General features: G+C 31.3%; 1 protein-coding gene across 1 annotated transcript in view; it reads left to right on the plus strand.

The window, feature by feature from the left end:
- LOC115877556 (adenylate kinase isoenzyme 5) overlaps window positions 1–16,923 on the plus strand; it is a 106,220-nt gene that overhangs the window by 73,559 nt on the left and 15,738 nt on the right. The window contains exons 7-9 of the mRNA XM_030893797.1: window positions 356–609; window positions 2,094–2,295; window positions 13,414–13,578. Of these exons, the coding sequence (XP_030749657.1) occupies window positions 356–609; window positions 2,094–2,295; window positions 13,414–13,578 (621 nt within the window). The remainder of the gene's footprint in view (window positions 1–355; window positions 610–2,093; window positions 2,296–13,413; window positions 13,579–16,923) is intronic.

A 16,923-nucleotide genomic window follows, 5' to 3' on the forward strand; every position in this document is an offset into this window, starting at 1 on the left:
GTAGAGATACAATGATGCGATTTTCACATTACTTTGCAACTTTTTTATGAAACTAAATATGCTACACACATGTTTGTCCTAGCCTCCTTAGTTCCTGAAATACAGGGCGAATTTTTGATGCGCGGTAGTAAACAGATGTTAAATACAGATATGATGTGCAGTAGTGAACGCAACATCTACCGGCAACCAGACGGTCCGGACCCTGTTCAGGAAAGCTTAACAAAAGATAATATCAAACCCCTGTCAATACCCTGTCACTCATTCTACATTCTACAAGACTCTGTAATTTGTGTATTAGAATTAAAATATATTTTTTCATAACTTATCAATTTACGATAACAACTTTCTCTTACAGCCCACTAAGCCTATGCCACATGCCGTTAATCTACCCAGCGATCCAGCGAAATCAACATCGCCTTCTCGGCCAAAAACTCAAGTAATTTCTGTGGGCGGTACGAACCCTCCCAATTTCAATTCTCCCATAAAACCTTTGACGTATCCACCAGTTTTGTGGGTGATTGGCGGCCCTGGAAGCAACAAGGCTGCTCTGTGTACGGCCGCGGCAAAAGATACTGGTTGGACGCATATAAGTTTAGGAAAATTAATGAGGTAAGCTTTTGGAAAAGATAAATCATATAACGATATAGATAATCATATTTAAAAAACGGTAAAGAGAAAATACGTATTTTTTTATCGATATCTACTGGCACCCTCGAAATAACAAAGCCACAAAGCTTATTCGTGACGTCATCAACTGGAGGTATAAACTTGATTGGATTTGATACTCTTTATACGTATATAATGGCTCTAAACTTTAATTGCACCGATTTTTTAATAAATAATTTAACATAAAATTTAAAAAACATCAGAGTGATATTACATCTCACAATATCCACCGTTATTGTATTTATTTATGCTGTGTCTAGCGTGTCTAGAGTGTCTAACTTTTTTATTTCCTTTTCCAAGTCTATCATTTTTTTACCACAGTAGTTTTTCAGACGTGCATTTGTAATAAAATTTATGACAATTTTCACAGTGAATTCAGCATTATGAATAGTACATTGCTGAAAGTGCAATAATGTGTTATTACTTAATGTAATCCTAAGTTATTTTTGATAAAAATATTTTATATTTTTTTATTGAGAATTCTGAGAAACTCCTCATGACTTTGCAAGACCTGGCAAGACTTTGTTAAAAATATATATTTAAATAAAACTATATTAGTCTATTTCATCTTTTGGAAGACTACCGCTAGTAAGTTTTTTGATAAGTGAATTTTGTTCAATATCAATGTTGTCTGAAAATGTTAAATTATTTTCCTAAATAAGCAATAACAGGCATTTCTTCCTTCACACATTCGATATATTGTTCAGAAATAGTAATGTCGATGTTAAACCAATCTGATTCGATGGTACTTGTATCGCGTGGTATTTCTTTAGACAAGGTATTGTCATCACAAAATCATATTTATTAATGAAAACAATATTAAATATGGTACTGACTCCCAGCTAACTATCTATCTTGTCCAAACCTATTTTCAAGAGGATCAGTTTGAAATTTATATTTATTTCTTGATTTATTTTCAAGTAAATTCAAGGAAAATTTTCATCTTCAGTGTCTCCTAAAACTAGTAAACTATCGATTTCATTTAATAAATCGTTCAAATGGTGTATGTTGTTTAAAGAAAGTGGAGTATTTAGATCATTTACCTGGACTGTAATATTTTGGCCGTATAAATAGGTTTCTAATTTCAGATCTAAATGTCCTATATATTTAATAATAAAAAAACGGATTGTCTATACAAAAATAAAGAAGTTAAAAGAGTGCCGATTCTTATTTTATTTATCTGTATGAACGCGTGTACGGTATCCCATATAACCAACTTTCTTATTTTATTTTATTTTATTCTTATTTTATGTTATTTAGCTGTATGAACTCACTATTACACCTTCCGTTGATGACGTCACGAGATTTTTACGTCACAGCAGGATGGCCTTGTTATTTCGAGAGTGCTAGATCTACCCGTCTTGAAAATATTTGCACTTACTTATTTAAGACTCGCCCTGTATAATAAATATTATTTTTAATTGCAGGGCCGCAACTGAAACGTCCGCGTCACATCATAGCACCGACATCAACAAATTAAAAGAAAGCATCGGGAGTGGAGAGCTAGTTCCTTCAGACATTGTCATGAAATATGTCGAAAACCAGATGGCGCATAACGTTGAAGCTAAAGGTATCATTTTGGATGGTTTTCCTAGAGACATGGAACAAGTCCAAGAGTTTGAAGCCAAGGTAAATTATACCGTATGATAGAAAAAAAACGGCATCAATAACGGCTGGGGAATGACAATCGGTGATAATTTTGACGGGGTCAATCTCTAGACTGGTGTTTTACTAAAAATTGACATAGAACTTAATACTAATTATTATATTGTCATAAATTAATACTAATTATAGAAAGATTAAAATAGGATAGAACCCAAAAATTATTTTTTCTCTAATATTAAACTACATAATTTAAACGGGCAGTAAACGCCACTAAAACATAAAGAAGAGTACTGGACAAATAAATGACGTCTAGGGCTTGACCTCGCTAAAATTATCATCGATTGTTATTCCCCAGGCGTCTTTGACTAAAAAAGAGATGGACTATTATTTTACCTGCAATGGGGCTTTGTTTTTCAATAGAAATATTGAAGAATGTTTATAGAATGATAGAAGATTCATTTGATAGCGTATTTTATTCCATAGCTCGCAATATTAACTGTTACTAAAAAATGGACCACCCTTTGACATACATTTTAGCCGTAAATTTGTATCAATAAAAAATCTGGTTATAGCACATCTGTTTGTCGTTTAAATAATTTAGTATTGTATGCGTTTACCTATCCACTTGGTCAACATTGTTTATTTTTTGTGATAAGTGCTGAGAAAATATTTAAGGGAATAATAATATAAGTACAAGGACAAAAAGGGGAGGAGTAGTTTTTTTTTTCTAGAAAGTGTTTGTTTAAAGTTACGTCATTCTCGGTCAAATTTAAAAAAAAATAATTTTAGGATTCTATGAAATGGATGATGATAGACTACAAATATATCTATTGCCATGACATATTTATTTATTTTTTAATTATTTAATTAAGATCTAGATTGTAGATTTTATGGGAAGGGGGAAGTTAAACGCCGCGAAATTATAGATCTATTATGGCCGCTTTCTTGAGTTCTAACTCATCATACAATCCTTTCACAAAAGTCAGTATCTGAGACAGCCGTACCATCCTTTTTTTGAAGGTACTAGCGGCACTTTTGACCACCCTGTAACTTCGTTGTGGATAACGCAAGAGTATTAATTTTCACTACACACGAAGACATACTAGGTTACTAAAATATCTACTAATTATACCCCATAGTTTATGAATTATCGCTCGTCAAATTTCTTTAATTTCGGCATTGACTCACTGACAGATCATCAATATTCTAAGGTACTTCTAGATGTGTTACAAACTCGAAATTTCTAATTTTAGGTAGCTTTAAGTTTATAATGGAAGGAAAAGTATCACGAATATGACTAATATTGATACTAACAATTTATAATAACATATTTGAATAGGTACTTAAAGAGAGACTAAATAAAATAAACTGACTTGGTTTTACATGAGATCTCACAACTTTTTATAGTTTTGTTGTTTTATGTTTTTGATGGGATTACAATAGCCATAATCAAGTAAATTGTGACAGACATTTTCTCATGGCCATAGTATTAAATAGTAACCTCTCTACCACAGGCTTTGACCACCGGCGTATTGTAATCGCAAAACATTTTCCGCTGCACGTCATCAATCATATAGACATTGACACTAAAGTCTATAAACTTGACTAAAAGAAATTTTGGCAAAAATGTTTAAATTTGTTGTATAATTTAAGATACCGAGCAGCTCTTCATTTTACTTTATAGAGCAAATGATTGTAACAGATATTTTATTTAGATTAAAGCTGCAAAAATTAGTTTAAAGCGATTTTTATTATGGTCATGTTGGTCACATTGCGCCGCGATCAGCATCGTTGTCGTTTATTATATAACAATTATCCTAATGTCAGTCATTATTTTGTATAATATCGTGTTGCTGCTGAATCTTTGAGAGTAATTCTCGTTTTTTGCCGATTTCCATAGTATTTTTTAAAAATTGTACTTTTAAGCACAAGTAGTTCCTTTAAAAACTAAATTTTTGAGTTTTTGTTTTGCATTTTTTGAAATTGTGTGTTGAAAATATTCCGAAGCATTTAAACAGTCGAAGCAAAGAGCTTGTAGCTTTCCTGATAAAGTATTTTGAACGAGAACGTGACAATAAAGATTCTTTATTACCCTTGACTGCAGTCAGAGAAGTAAGTTTGATTGATAAGCACATTATACCACTTTCAAAGTTATTTCTACATTAGTTTTTATTAAATTCTGTGATTATTAGTTTGTGCAGTAATAACTTAGGTTGGAAGATGTACATCAATAAATAAATAAATAACCCATAATAACGCTTAGAATAATCTTCATAATGGACTAGTTTTTGCCAATATGTAATAAGAAAAATAAGCTATAAAGCAAATAAATTAAATAATTACTAAACTATTAGTTATTAAATTAAAAATAAACCGTAAATATCTTTATTTAATGATATAATAAATATGTTGTTTGTCAATTTTAAATTAAGATTCATCTCATAAATCCATCACAATCTGGCAGCGCTGTCGCCATCGCTTGTCACTCAGAGTTGATCACGTGCATCAGAAATTGTCTTGCCATTGCATATTTTCGTCCTAGAGGACCGACACACAATAATCGTATGATGCAAAGTTAGAAAAAATGTTTTTGATATATCATTGACTACATATTTTAGTTATTTCTGGCTCAGTATAACAGTAAACTAATCTGTAAAAAATATTCAACTCAATCTCCTAGAGTTTTCTCAAACTAAATGAAACTGAAAAATCGAAGTATCGGTTTAAAATAACATATTATTAGGTACGACATCTTATGAAAGCCAATTTTTCAGTGCATTTTATCCTAATGATTAATGATATTTTGATGTCCGAGAACTACGTTCCCATTAGCCATAATAATAATAAATACGTTTAACTATTAATAAAACTTTAATATACTAAATTAATACATTTATTGAGTTGTTAAAAATTTATTTTGAATTATTTTCCCTATACAGGAACCAAATTGCTACTAATAGTAAAGGTTTTTATTATGCTTAAAACTATTTTTTAAACCTAGTCTTACTAGGTTTGAAATATACAGTGTTTTTTTTATTAAATATGTACATTTTATTTATTGGTACCATGTTATCATTTTAGTTTGACCCACTTTTAAAAGCTTATAACTTTTTTGTTTGTCGGGTTAAAGCAGTTATTCAAAAAACATGTTGTAGCAGTTTCTGCCAAGTTTTTGCGAGTGTTGTCAAAAATGACAGTAGGTGTCACATGTCAGATTTTTAAAACTAAAAAAAACTTTTTAAATGGGACACCCTGTATATTAGTAGCGCATTAGATAGTCCCCTTTTCTCCGAATTCAAAAATGTCTTCATTATCATTATAAACGTCATATTATGAAAAGCCTGTAGAAAATGTTTCGAAAATGCATCGAAAAAGGTGGTCATGTAGAGCTATATAGATTATGAAAATGAATAACCTATAACTGTTTTTAATTCTATAGCTAGTTATTGTTTGTTAATGTGTTGTGCTACATTGATAAGGCAAACTAACAAACATAATTTGGAAACAAAACCATTTATAACTATCTTGATTCTTTTAATTACCTAATTGTTTTTACATGCTTTTGTCAATCTTGAATGAAATTAAGAAGAAGAATGCACATGTGTGATACATTTTTGAATTCGGAGAAAAGGCGACTATCTAATGCGCTACTAATATACAGGGCGTCCCATTTAAAAAGTTTTTTTTTAGTTTCAAAAATCTGACATGTGACACCTACTCTCATTTTTGACACACTCGCAAAAATTTGGCTGAAACTGCTACAACATGCTTTTTGAATGAATGCTTTAACTCAACAAACAAAAAAGTTATAAGCTTTTGAAAGTGGGTCAAAATAAAATGATAACCCGGTACAATTAGATATTTTGAATTAGTCCATGCTTTGGAAGTTATAGAAAATAATGTCCATCTTTGTTTATTATATGATTCCTTAAGAGTTAAATCATCGTATTAGACACAAATATACGTCTCAATGCCGCTTTCAATTGTTGCATAAACCATATATTTACATGGACTTACAGTAAACTTGCGACTTCTGTTGGAGGTTATTGCTCAATAAATAAACGCTTCCCTTTTTATCTTTTAAAAATTATGTTCAAAAAAAGGTTTGCAAGAATTCTCTATTTTGTATCTCAGTAGAGTAATTGTGTCTAAGAAGTAATTTTATTATTAACATTCTTTAAAAATATGCGTATTTCTAGATAATATGTTATCTTTAAACTGGTAATTTTCTAAAAATATTATTTTTGTTGAGAAAGTGTGTATCATGTTCTATGGCATTGTGCATCAACCTCATAACAAGAAAGAGTAGCCTATATTTATTCCTTAAGCATTAAATCATCCTACAAATCAGTAAATTAATAGGTAGTTACAAGGATATCTTTATCGACTAATGTGACACAAATATACGTCTCAATGCCGCTTTCAATTCTTGCATGAGCCATATATTTATGTATATATTTAGGCATTTGCTCAATAAGTCATTCAAACGAAACGCCGCTCTTTTTTGTCCTTTAAGAATTATGTGCAAGAAAAGGTTTGCGAGAATTTGTTATTTTGTATCTCACTATAATAATTTTGTCTAAGAAGTAATTTTACCATTAAATTTTTTTAAAAATATATGCGTATATCTAGATAATATTTTATTTTTAAACTCAGTAATTTTCTAAAAATATTATATCAGTTGAGAAAATGTGTCTCATGTTTTATGACATTATGCATCAACCTCATAACAAGAAAGTGTATTCTGTATTTATTTTTTAGGTATTAAATCATCATACAAAACAGTAAATTTATAGGTAGTTACAAGGATATTTTTATTGACCTAAAGTTATCCGGAGACCCGGAAGAAACTAATGGAGAGTTTTGGCATAACATAATTTTAGCGTTCCGTTACTTATTAACGCTAACTAAAACGGTAACGTTATACAAGCAAAAAATTCTTCTTCTTCTTTTACCTATTTAAGATTTAGTCGATCTGTTAATTTTAAGGTTGCCTCTGTAGGAGTTCTTGGGAGATGGACTGCCAACTGTGTTTTCATCTTTTTGGAGGTCTTTTGGGTTGTCTCTTACCCATGGGTTTCTCTTCAAGAGCTATGCGTCGTAGCCTGTTTTCTTCCATGCGTTTTACGTGTGCGAATCATTGTCTTTTTCTTTGCCTACCCCATCTCACTACGTCCTGTCCACATTGTTGTCTGATATTTGTGTTTCTAATTCTGTCTCTTCTAGTCTTCCCCATCATGATTCTTAGGTTCTTCATTTCAGCGACTCTTAGCATGCTTTTTGGTTTGTTTGTTTCCTTTCAGATTTCTATGCCATATGTCATTTATTGGTCTGATGCAGGTCTTATAAATTTTAATTTTGCTGTCTGTTCGCATGAAGGGGTTTATCCAAACTATTTGCCTCAGACATTCTGACATGGCCATCGTTCTGTTGTGGCTTTTGAGGTCTTTCTCTGGATCATGGTAGTGCGACATATCTATTCCTAGGTATCTGAACTGTGATACTTGCTCAATAATTACTTACAGTAAACTTGCGACTTCTGTGGGAGGTTATTGCTCAATAAGTAATTCAAAGAAAACGCTGCTATAGCGGCTGGATTTTTTACTCTCTAAGAATTATATTCAAGAAATGGTCTGAGGAAATCTTATATTTTTTATAGATGTAAATATTTTAATTGTATTAAATATATTTATAGAGTATTGCTATAATTCTTTAAAAAAATATACATATATATATATATATATATATATATATATATATATATATATATATATATATATATATATATATATATATATATACACATATTGTTTCGCCTTTAAAGTGGTGATTTTCTAAAGATATTTTTTTAGTTGAAAAAGTGTGTATCATGTTCTATGACATTATGCATCAACTTCATAACTAGAAAGTGTAGTCTTTATATTATTAAATCATCGTACAAAACAGTAAATTTATAGGTTGTTACAAGGATATCTTTATCGACAAATGTGACACAAATATACGTCTCAATGCCGCTTTCAATTCTTGCATAAACCATATATTTACATGGACTTACAGTAAACTTGCGACTTCTGTGGGAGGTTATTGTTCAATAAGTAATTCAAACAAAACGCTGCTCTAGCGGCTGGCTTTTTGCCTCTCTAAGAATTATACTCGGGAAACGGTCTCCGCACCCTATAATTACGCCATCAATAATTGAAACGATAAGAAATTGTACCGTCGAGACCCGAATAAATTTTTCATGGAATATTGTCAGGTGTGCTTATTTCCATCTGGTTTCTTACCGCTGGACCTTGACGTGGCACTATAATTTATAGCCAGTAAATATTTCAGAACTTTTCGTGGGGTGTGTAGACCGTAGGGCTAGGGTACTTTTTATCCTATGATTATTTAACGAGTTGCGCTAGCCAGATATTTTCGGTGAAAATAAAATCTTCGAAGTTGTTTTCTCCGTCTCATTAAGTGTTATTAGGTATAGAATCTTTAAATAAACAATTCTAAAAATTGTTATGGATTGTTGGAAAGTTGCTAGTTGTATTTATATTCTTTGAACTCGTAATAATGAAAGTTTTAAATATATAAATATATGGTAAGAAAAATAAATATAGCTTTGCTATTCGAATATAAATGTCAGCCTGAAATGATACGGTTTTAAAACTGACCAGTAATTTTTGAAACTATCTAAATCTGATGTAATTTTAAAAAATTTCGTGCAGTATAGAGGCTAACCAGCAGGTTAAAATGGACATCTTATTTATGTCAGTTTATTAAAATAGCTTCTCGTTTAGATGCTCACCAGGTAGTTTACAAAATTTATTTGGGTTCTTGTGATGTAAAAAAAAGTAAATAAAATATGGCATTAAATTTCAATTGTAAAACTAAATATATTTAAAAAACACAAATTTGTTGAATTTCCTCCTCCTCCTAGGTACCGTCTCCGTTGAGGTTGGCGACCACTATGGCAAAATCTTCCCTATGTTGGGCTCGATGTATAAAATTGTTGAATTTAGTATGCAATAAATTATTAAACTCTTTTTTTCAACCATTGTCACTTCATAAGTTGGGTAATCATTTACTCTTACATTTCTGCTATTTTGAATTTTTAAAAAACAACTTATACATCTTCTTTGTGCTACTACAGTGATGTTAACATGTGTACAGAGATATGTTAAAGACAGTGTTTATAAAATTTCACCAACTACTGTCGACAACATAAAAGAAAAGATTGTGGCTGCTTTTTGAGTATAACTCCACATATACTTCTTAATATGAAACAATATTTTAAAAAGATAATTATTTTATGCAGCGAACAAGAAGAATAGCCATTTTGAACATTCGATTTCTTCCAACTAATTTTTGTCATATTCTCTAATTCTATAATAAATAAGCTATTTTTTGAACGTCTACATTTTTACTAACGTTGAATATTGTACTCTACATCCATTAATTTTCTTTAAATTAACGTTAGGAATATCACATCCACCTAGGTTGTATCAAATAATAATGACCTATATTACAGTAGTAAAGTATAATTTAGGTGGTTTTTTATTAAAATTTATTCTTCCATTTTAGAAAATGTCAAATGTGTCAAAAACCTTAAATTTTGAAAAAAAATGTCTATACTTATGTGGCGGATTCATCTTTCCAAAAAATCCTATATGGGTATTTCGCCAATGCAACAAAATCTACAAAATAAAATAGTTATTTTTTGTAAACACTTCTGCGTTAGGTTAGGTTAGGTTTAAACGGAAACTACTTGTCAGAAATTATGTATACAGATATACAAATTTGCCTAACGAACAAAAAATGCTTAAAGTTTCGGAAATTTTATCTCTTTCCGTCGTTGGAAGCAAAAAAAAATACAAAGTATAAAGAAAAAAACTATTTAAAATATTTAAATTCAACTATTCGAGAACACTTTAGTTTTTTAAAACAGATACGTCTACAAAAAACCGTTGACGTTCTGTTAAGATGACATTATATCAAGTTAAATTTCAATATTAAGAATTACTACCTGATAACAATTACTTAATAAGGTAAAACCAAAAAGCCCCAAACATTCTGTATGATTATTTTTAATTTTACGTATGTTATGTTTATTTATGTTATGTTCTTTAAAATCAAAGAAGCGATTGCCATACCTACATTACTAACATCTACAGATGCATGAGCAATACGTTTATTTTTGTCAGATTGTATTAAAAAAAGCCTCTTTTACTTTTCTTTTAGAAGCTATCGCTTCTTTCATTATAATTTTTAATAACGCCAAAATGTCTAAGGTGGTATAATTTCGTTTGCATTCTTTGATAGATTGTTATTGAAAAAGGTCATATTTTTTGCTGTTTTAAAATGTTAAGGATGAGGAAGGTATAAAATTTATTTAGTTCAATTCTATTACATTTTTCTCAAAATGTCAATAATAGAAAAGTTTTTCCTCCTGTAAAGATAATTCTGGGACATACTGTAGCGTGTTCCATTACAAAAAATACAGCTTTAATGTTTAACTTTTTATAGACACTCTGTAGATCCCTTATTTTTAAAAAATGCTTTAAGTTAACTTACATATGCTCCCAACTCCCAACCACTGTCACTGTCATTTATCTTCACGTTCCGTTGGACTGAATATACAACTAATGGAGTTATATTAACCAAAATAATAAATGTTTACAAAAATACAGACCGTTTAATGAAATTATTAATTACCAGACGTCTTTGCGTGCTGCATATGTATAGAGTGTTTAACTGTAAACTTTCTGTTATCCCGAAATTGCTGAAAAGTTCAAAGAATTAATTTCAAATTACTATTACCTTGCAATTAAAATATGATTAACTTAATTAGATATGCGCTAATAACAACCTACTCTAAATTAAATATTCTACCCCTATATCAAATATAGAAATATATTTTTAAATTATATAATTTGTACATTTTGAGATCTAAATTAAGATTATCAATTTGTTACTTAAAATAGAGACACGTTTCCATAAAAATAACGGCTGGCATTTTTTCTGTTTTTTTTCGTATTTCGTATAGAGAAACTGTGGGAAATGAAAAATGTGTACTAATTTTGCATGACAGTTTTTGTGACTATACATATGTATCACGTATACTAACATACCAAATGTTGTTGTTTTATCTGAAAAAATAAAATAGTAATAGAGGTGAGCCAATTTTGAGACGCAACCGGTATATTGTTAACAAAATATATGTTAAAAGCAATAATCTGCTAAATTTAATTTTTTTAATCTCTTCTTTGTTAAGTAATATTTTAATGGACGATTTTGAAAATAATACAATAAATAGTTTTTCAAAAAAGCCTGTAATATGGCTGCTTTGTGTTGATGATATTTTTGCAATATGGCAACATAACGTTTCTGAAATAGAATTTTTTTTGGATTATAGAAATTCTCGCGAACCTACCATAAAATTTACTTTAGAAGTAGAGAGAGGTAATCGTTTGCCATTTTTTGATGTTTTAGTGTCAAAGTTTCAAAATAAACTAATTTTAGATGTTTACAGAAAACCCACAAATACAGAGAGATACTTAAATTTCACATCTAATCACAGTATAAGTGTAAAAAAAGTTGTTATAAAAAGTTTATATGATAGGGCAAAAATAATATGTTCAGACGATATTTCACTAAACAAAGATATAAACCACATAAAAAAATACATGAATAAAAAACGACTATCCACCATATTTTACAATTTACAAAACATTAAACGAGAAATACAAACCCCAAATCATAGATACAATGATAACAATACACAATATACATAACTTACAATTCCACACATACGAGGCGTTTCGAAAAAAAAAATAACAAAGATAGGAAAACAATATAACATACGAACATGTTTCAAATCACAAAATACACTTAAGCACCCAAACATTATCAAAGAAATTGCGCAACAAAGCGATGCGCAACGTTCCTTTGCACAACTGCCTCACCCATGCACTTAGTAAAATTTTGATCAAACTTTTTATTAAAAGTTGTGCATTGTTTGAGAAACAATCATGTTTTCAATTGCCATTACGTCAATTATTATCGTATATACCCTAGATGATGTCGATGATACCAAAAAACGAAAAAGAAAATAAAGAATTTGGATGAAAGAACTAAAACATTGCACAACGAAGCGCAACACACACATACACTACACAACGCGTTGCGCAAACTGTTGCACAAAAGAATTCAAACATTCTTGAAACTCATCAAACAATTGCGCAACGCATCAAACACTACCATACATTGGCAACTCGTTGCGCAACAGCCGTTGCGCAATTTGTTTGATAATGTATGGGCCGCTTTAGATCCATTTTGTCACATACTAAACCAATGAATACAGAACAACAAACAAAAAATGTAATTTACAAAATACCATATGAATGCGATAAATTTTACATTGGTGAAACATCTAGGCCCTTAAATATTCGAATTAAAGAACATAAAGATTATTTAAGAGAGGGAGATTTTCACAAATCTTAGATTTGTCAGCATTCATGGGACACAGGACACAGAATAAATTTTAATAACGCCAAAATTATAATGAAAGAAGCGATATCCTCTAAAAGAAAAATAAAAGAAGCTTTTTTAATACAATTTAATAAAAAAAAATGTATTCCTTATGCATCTGTAGATGTTAGTAATGTATGGCAATCACTTCTTTGATTTTAAAGAACATAACATAAATAAACATAACATACGTAAAAATTAAAAATAATTATACAGAAAGTTTGGGGCTTTTTGGTTTTACCTTATTAAGTAATTGTTAATTTTTAAGTTTAACTTGATATAATGTCATTTTAACAGAACGTTGACGGTTTTTATAGACATATCTGTTTAAAAAAAGTGTTCTTGAATAGTTGAATTTAAATAGTTTTTTTCTTTATTCTTTGTATTTTTTTTTGCTTCCGACGACGGAAAGAGATAAACTTTCCGAAACGTTAAGCATTTTTTTGTTCGTTAGGCAAATTTGTATATCTGTAAACATAACTTCTGACAAGTAGTTTCCGTTTGGATTAACGCAGAGGTGTTTACAAAAAATAATACCCATATAGGATTTTTTGGAGAGATGAATCCGCCACATATGTATAGACATTTTTTTGTATATACATAATTGAAAATTTATATTTTCAGTTTCGACAAAAGCCAACCATCATTCTTTTGGATTGCTCCAAGCTACAGCTAGGAAAAGGTCGTTTGGACGATAGCGTGACGGCGTTCAGAAGGCGATTAGAAATATTTAGGCAGTCTTCGCTACCTATGCTTAAAGCAATGGATAACATCGGCAGACTAACTATTGTAAGTGTTAAGAAGTATTTTCCATACCATTTCTGTAGTAAAACTGATATAAGAAGGAATATAATTGAAATTTCCGTAAAGCTATAAATTTTGAAAATCTCCACACGTAAATAATATTAAATAGACAAACCTTAAACACATACATATAGTACAAAACAGGGCTTTAACTTGTACCTAATTGCATATTTGTAAACGACGTCCACGATTCGGTTCTATGATCACGATTCGGTTCTTTCCTATAGACCGAACGATACCGCGTAAACAGCATACGATATCGCAAATTCGTCTGGTAAAAAGCATCCGTGATTCCAAATTTTAACTGCCTTAACACTCTTAGAGCGTTTTTACACGACGCGGTAACCATGCGATATATCGCGAGCAATTATGGCGAAGTATTTTCACATGACACCATAATCTGCGACCATAGATATGAATTAAAAATAAACCTAACATGCAGTGATGCCACAGGTATCGTGAAATACCATGGAGGGAAGACGTCTACTGCTATTATTATTATTAAATCGACAAAGGAGATAACGAACAAGAAAATGTCAGCGAAGGTTTTGGGTTTCGGTTATTTGCTATGCTGAATCCAGGTTTTCAAAGTCTTATAATAAAAATTTTTAAATTTCAGTCCAAGCTCGTGTTTTCTAAACCTTAAATAGAGTTTTATCCTTATAATCGTCGTCAAATTTATCCCAGATACACGGTCGTTCTTCCACCAGTTTAATCAGAGTAAGAGGATCATATTTATATGAACTTGCATTTGCTCGTCATATTGGACCAAAATAGAAGACATTACCACGTACAATGAGAAACTGCTAATAACTCCGCGAATTGACAACGTTCCCTACCGTTTATTGCTGTCGGTGTGAAAACATGCACAAACTTGTTCAGGACACTGCATCGCGACGATGCACTATGGCTGCGATTTCATTAGAACATATCGTGTGTACAGACCATATTGCACTATGGTTACTCTACAGGGTGGCCCATCGAAAACGTTCCGGAAGGCATAACGGCCAGGGTAATTTTTTTTCAAACAATCCAAAAACACGTCAATTTTGTTTGTGAGGGGGACAACTTTTGCCCCAAAAATGATTGCAAAATCTTCAACCCTCTAAGCGGGGGTGTTATCCCCCAACTTTTTTCAAATGGGAAGGGGGTCATGTGGCACCGCAATGAAAAGAGCTTTCTATTCTCTATATTTCTCCGCTTCGTTTTTGAAAATCGATCGAGTCATTGAGAAAATATGAAGGATTGAAATTTGAAAAGTTTATTTAAACATTTATCAGAGTAAATGATATGGATAAATTCCTTCGACCAATTTGAGTTTTTTTTATTATTTCTAGATGTTTACGCATTTTTACACTTGCCACAAGGTTGAACGATCAGGTGCGGTAGTTGCTAGATAGCTGTTCTGTGACTTGTGCGTTGAAGTTCTTCTTAATATCGTTAAACTGACCCACAATAGAATTTCCAAAAATACTAGCCCTCACGTTCAATTTTTGAGGGTTTTGTGTGTGCACCTCGTGAAAAACCCTGGGGTTGTCCTCAGCCCAGTATCGACAGTTGTGCCGATTAACTACCGATTAACTACACCGTTTAAAAAGAAAGTACACTCATCCGAAAAACAAACATTAAATAGAAAATTATTATCATTCGCCACTCGTTCACTCATAGTTTCACAAAATTGCAAGCGACGATTAAAATCTAATCTCACTCGCGAATAATTTTGCCATAAAGGTGTTTGTCAGGATGGCGTTCAGTGAATATCTGCGCAACCCTATTGCCACATTCATTATTTTTAAAATAAAGTTCGATTATTTCCACTTTTTCTGCAAGTGAGTATACCATAATTGTTAAAAAGTTAACGATATTGAGAAGAACTTCAACGCATAAGTCACAGAACAGCTATCTAGCAACTACCGCACCTGATCGTTCAACCTTGTGGCAAGTGAAAAAATGCGTAAACATTTAGAAATAATAAGAAAAAACAGAAATTGGTCGAAGGAATTTATCCATATCATTTACTCTGATAAATGTTTAAATAAACTTTTCAAATTTCAATCCGTCATATTTTCTCAATGACTCGACCGATTTTCAAAAACGAAGCTGGAAAGTATAGAGAATAGAAAGCTCTTTTCATTGCAGTACCACTTGACCCCCCTTCCCATTTGAAAAAAATTGGGGGATGACACCCCCGCTTAGAGGGTTGAAGATTTTGTAATCATTTTTGGGGCAAAATTTGTCTCCCTCACAAACAAAATTGACGTGTTTTTGAATTTTCAAAAAAAAAATTACCCTGGCCGTTATGCCTTGCGGAACGTTTTTGATGGGCCACCCTGTATCTGGTGTACATGTGAAAATAGCTTATTAAAAATACGTCTATTTGGTGCTTCGCAATATCGCGAGCAATATGTGGTCGCAATATATGGTATGGTTACCGCGTTGTGTAAAAACGCTCTGATAAACACCAGACGATATCGCTAAATTTATTAATGGGTTGCTCGTAATCAGCATTCAGGATCGTAAATTTTGTTTATCAACACAAATTTAACGAGGATACGAGTTAAAAATAACGAGGAACGAGTTAAAAATAAAAAGGTTTTTTTCAAGCGAATACCCCTTCGAATAACAACCACGCATACTACTGCTTAACTTTGGTGATCGTACGTAAAAATACAGGTTGACGTGCTGTTGATTCATAAAACATTCGATTATTATAGAGGACTATAAAGTAAAACCTAAAGTCGTATCGGGAAATCAACAGAAAATAGATTCCCACGTGACACTATTTTATGTTCATCCAACTTACATATAATATAAATAGACAATAAAAGTATCTAAATTATTTAAAACAAATTAGAGATATAATATATTTTCCATAGAACTCAATATACATTTATAATACCTAACTTTTCTTAAAAAAAAGATGTGTTCTTAACTATAAGAAATATTCAAGAAGGAACTAAAGCGTAGTTTACACGGGCAAGTAAATTATCGCAAGTATATGTCTGAGAGCACTTCTACCAAACTTGCATAATGTAAACAGTATCCGAAAGCACTCTCCCAGCAAGTCACAAAACTGTCGGGGAAGTGGTTGCGACGAAAGACGCTTGCAAGTGTAAACAGGTTGGGAGAGTGCTCTGGCAAGTTAAAATTTATTTCCGTCTTGTTGAAAGTTTTTGGTGCAAGTGATTTTCGAAGGCGTGTTAAATAACGATACTAAAATGGAGTATGTGGTTGAAAGAAGATACCATCACTTTGATTAATTTATTTGAAGGATTTCCGGAATTGTGGCAAAAAAATTGAAAATTTACAGAGATAAAGCTGAAAAGCAAA

The sequence above is a fragment of the Sitophilus oryzae genome, unplaced genomic scaffold (assembly GCF_002938485.1).
Source record: "Sitophilus oryzae breed Bouriz unplaced genomic scaffold, Soryzae_2.0 scaffold_1494_pilon_pilon, whole genome shotgun sequence".
Taxonomy (NCBI): Eukaryota; Metazoa; Arthropoda; class Insecta; order Coleoptera; family Curculionidae; genus Sitophilus; species Sitophilus oryzae.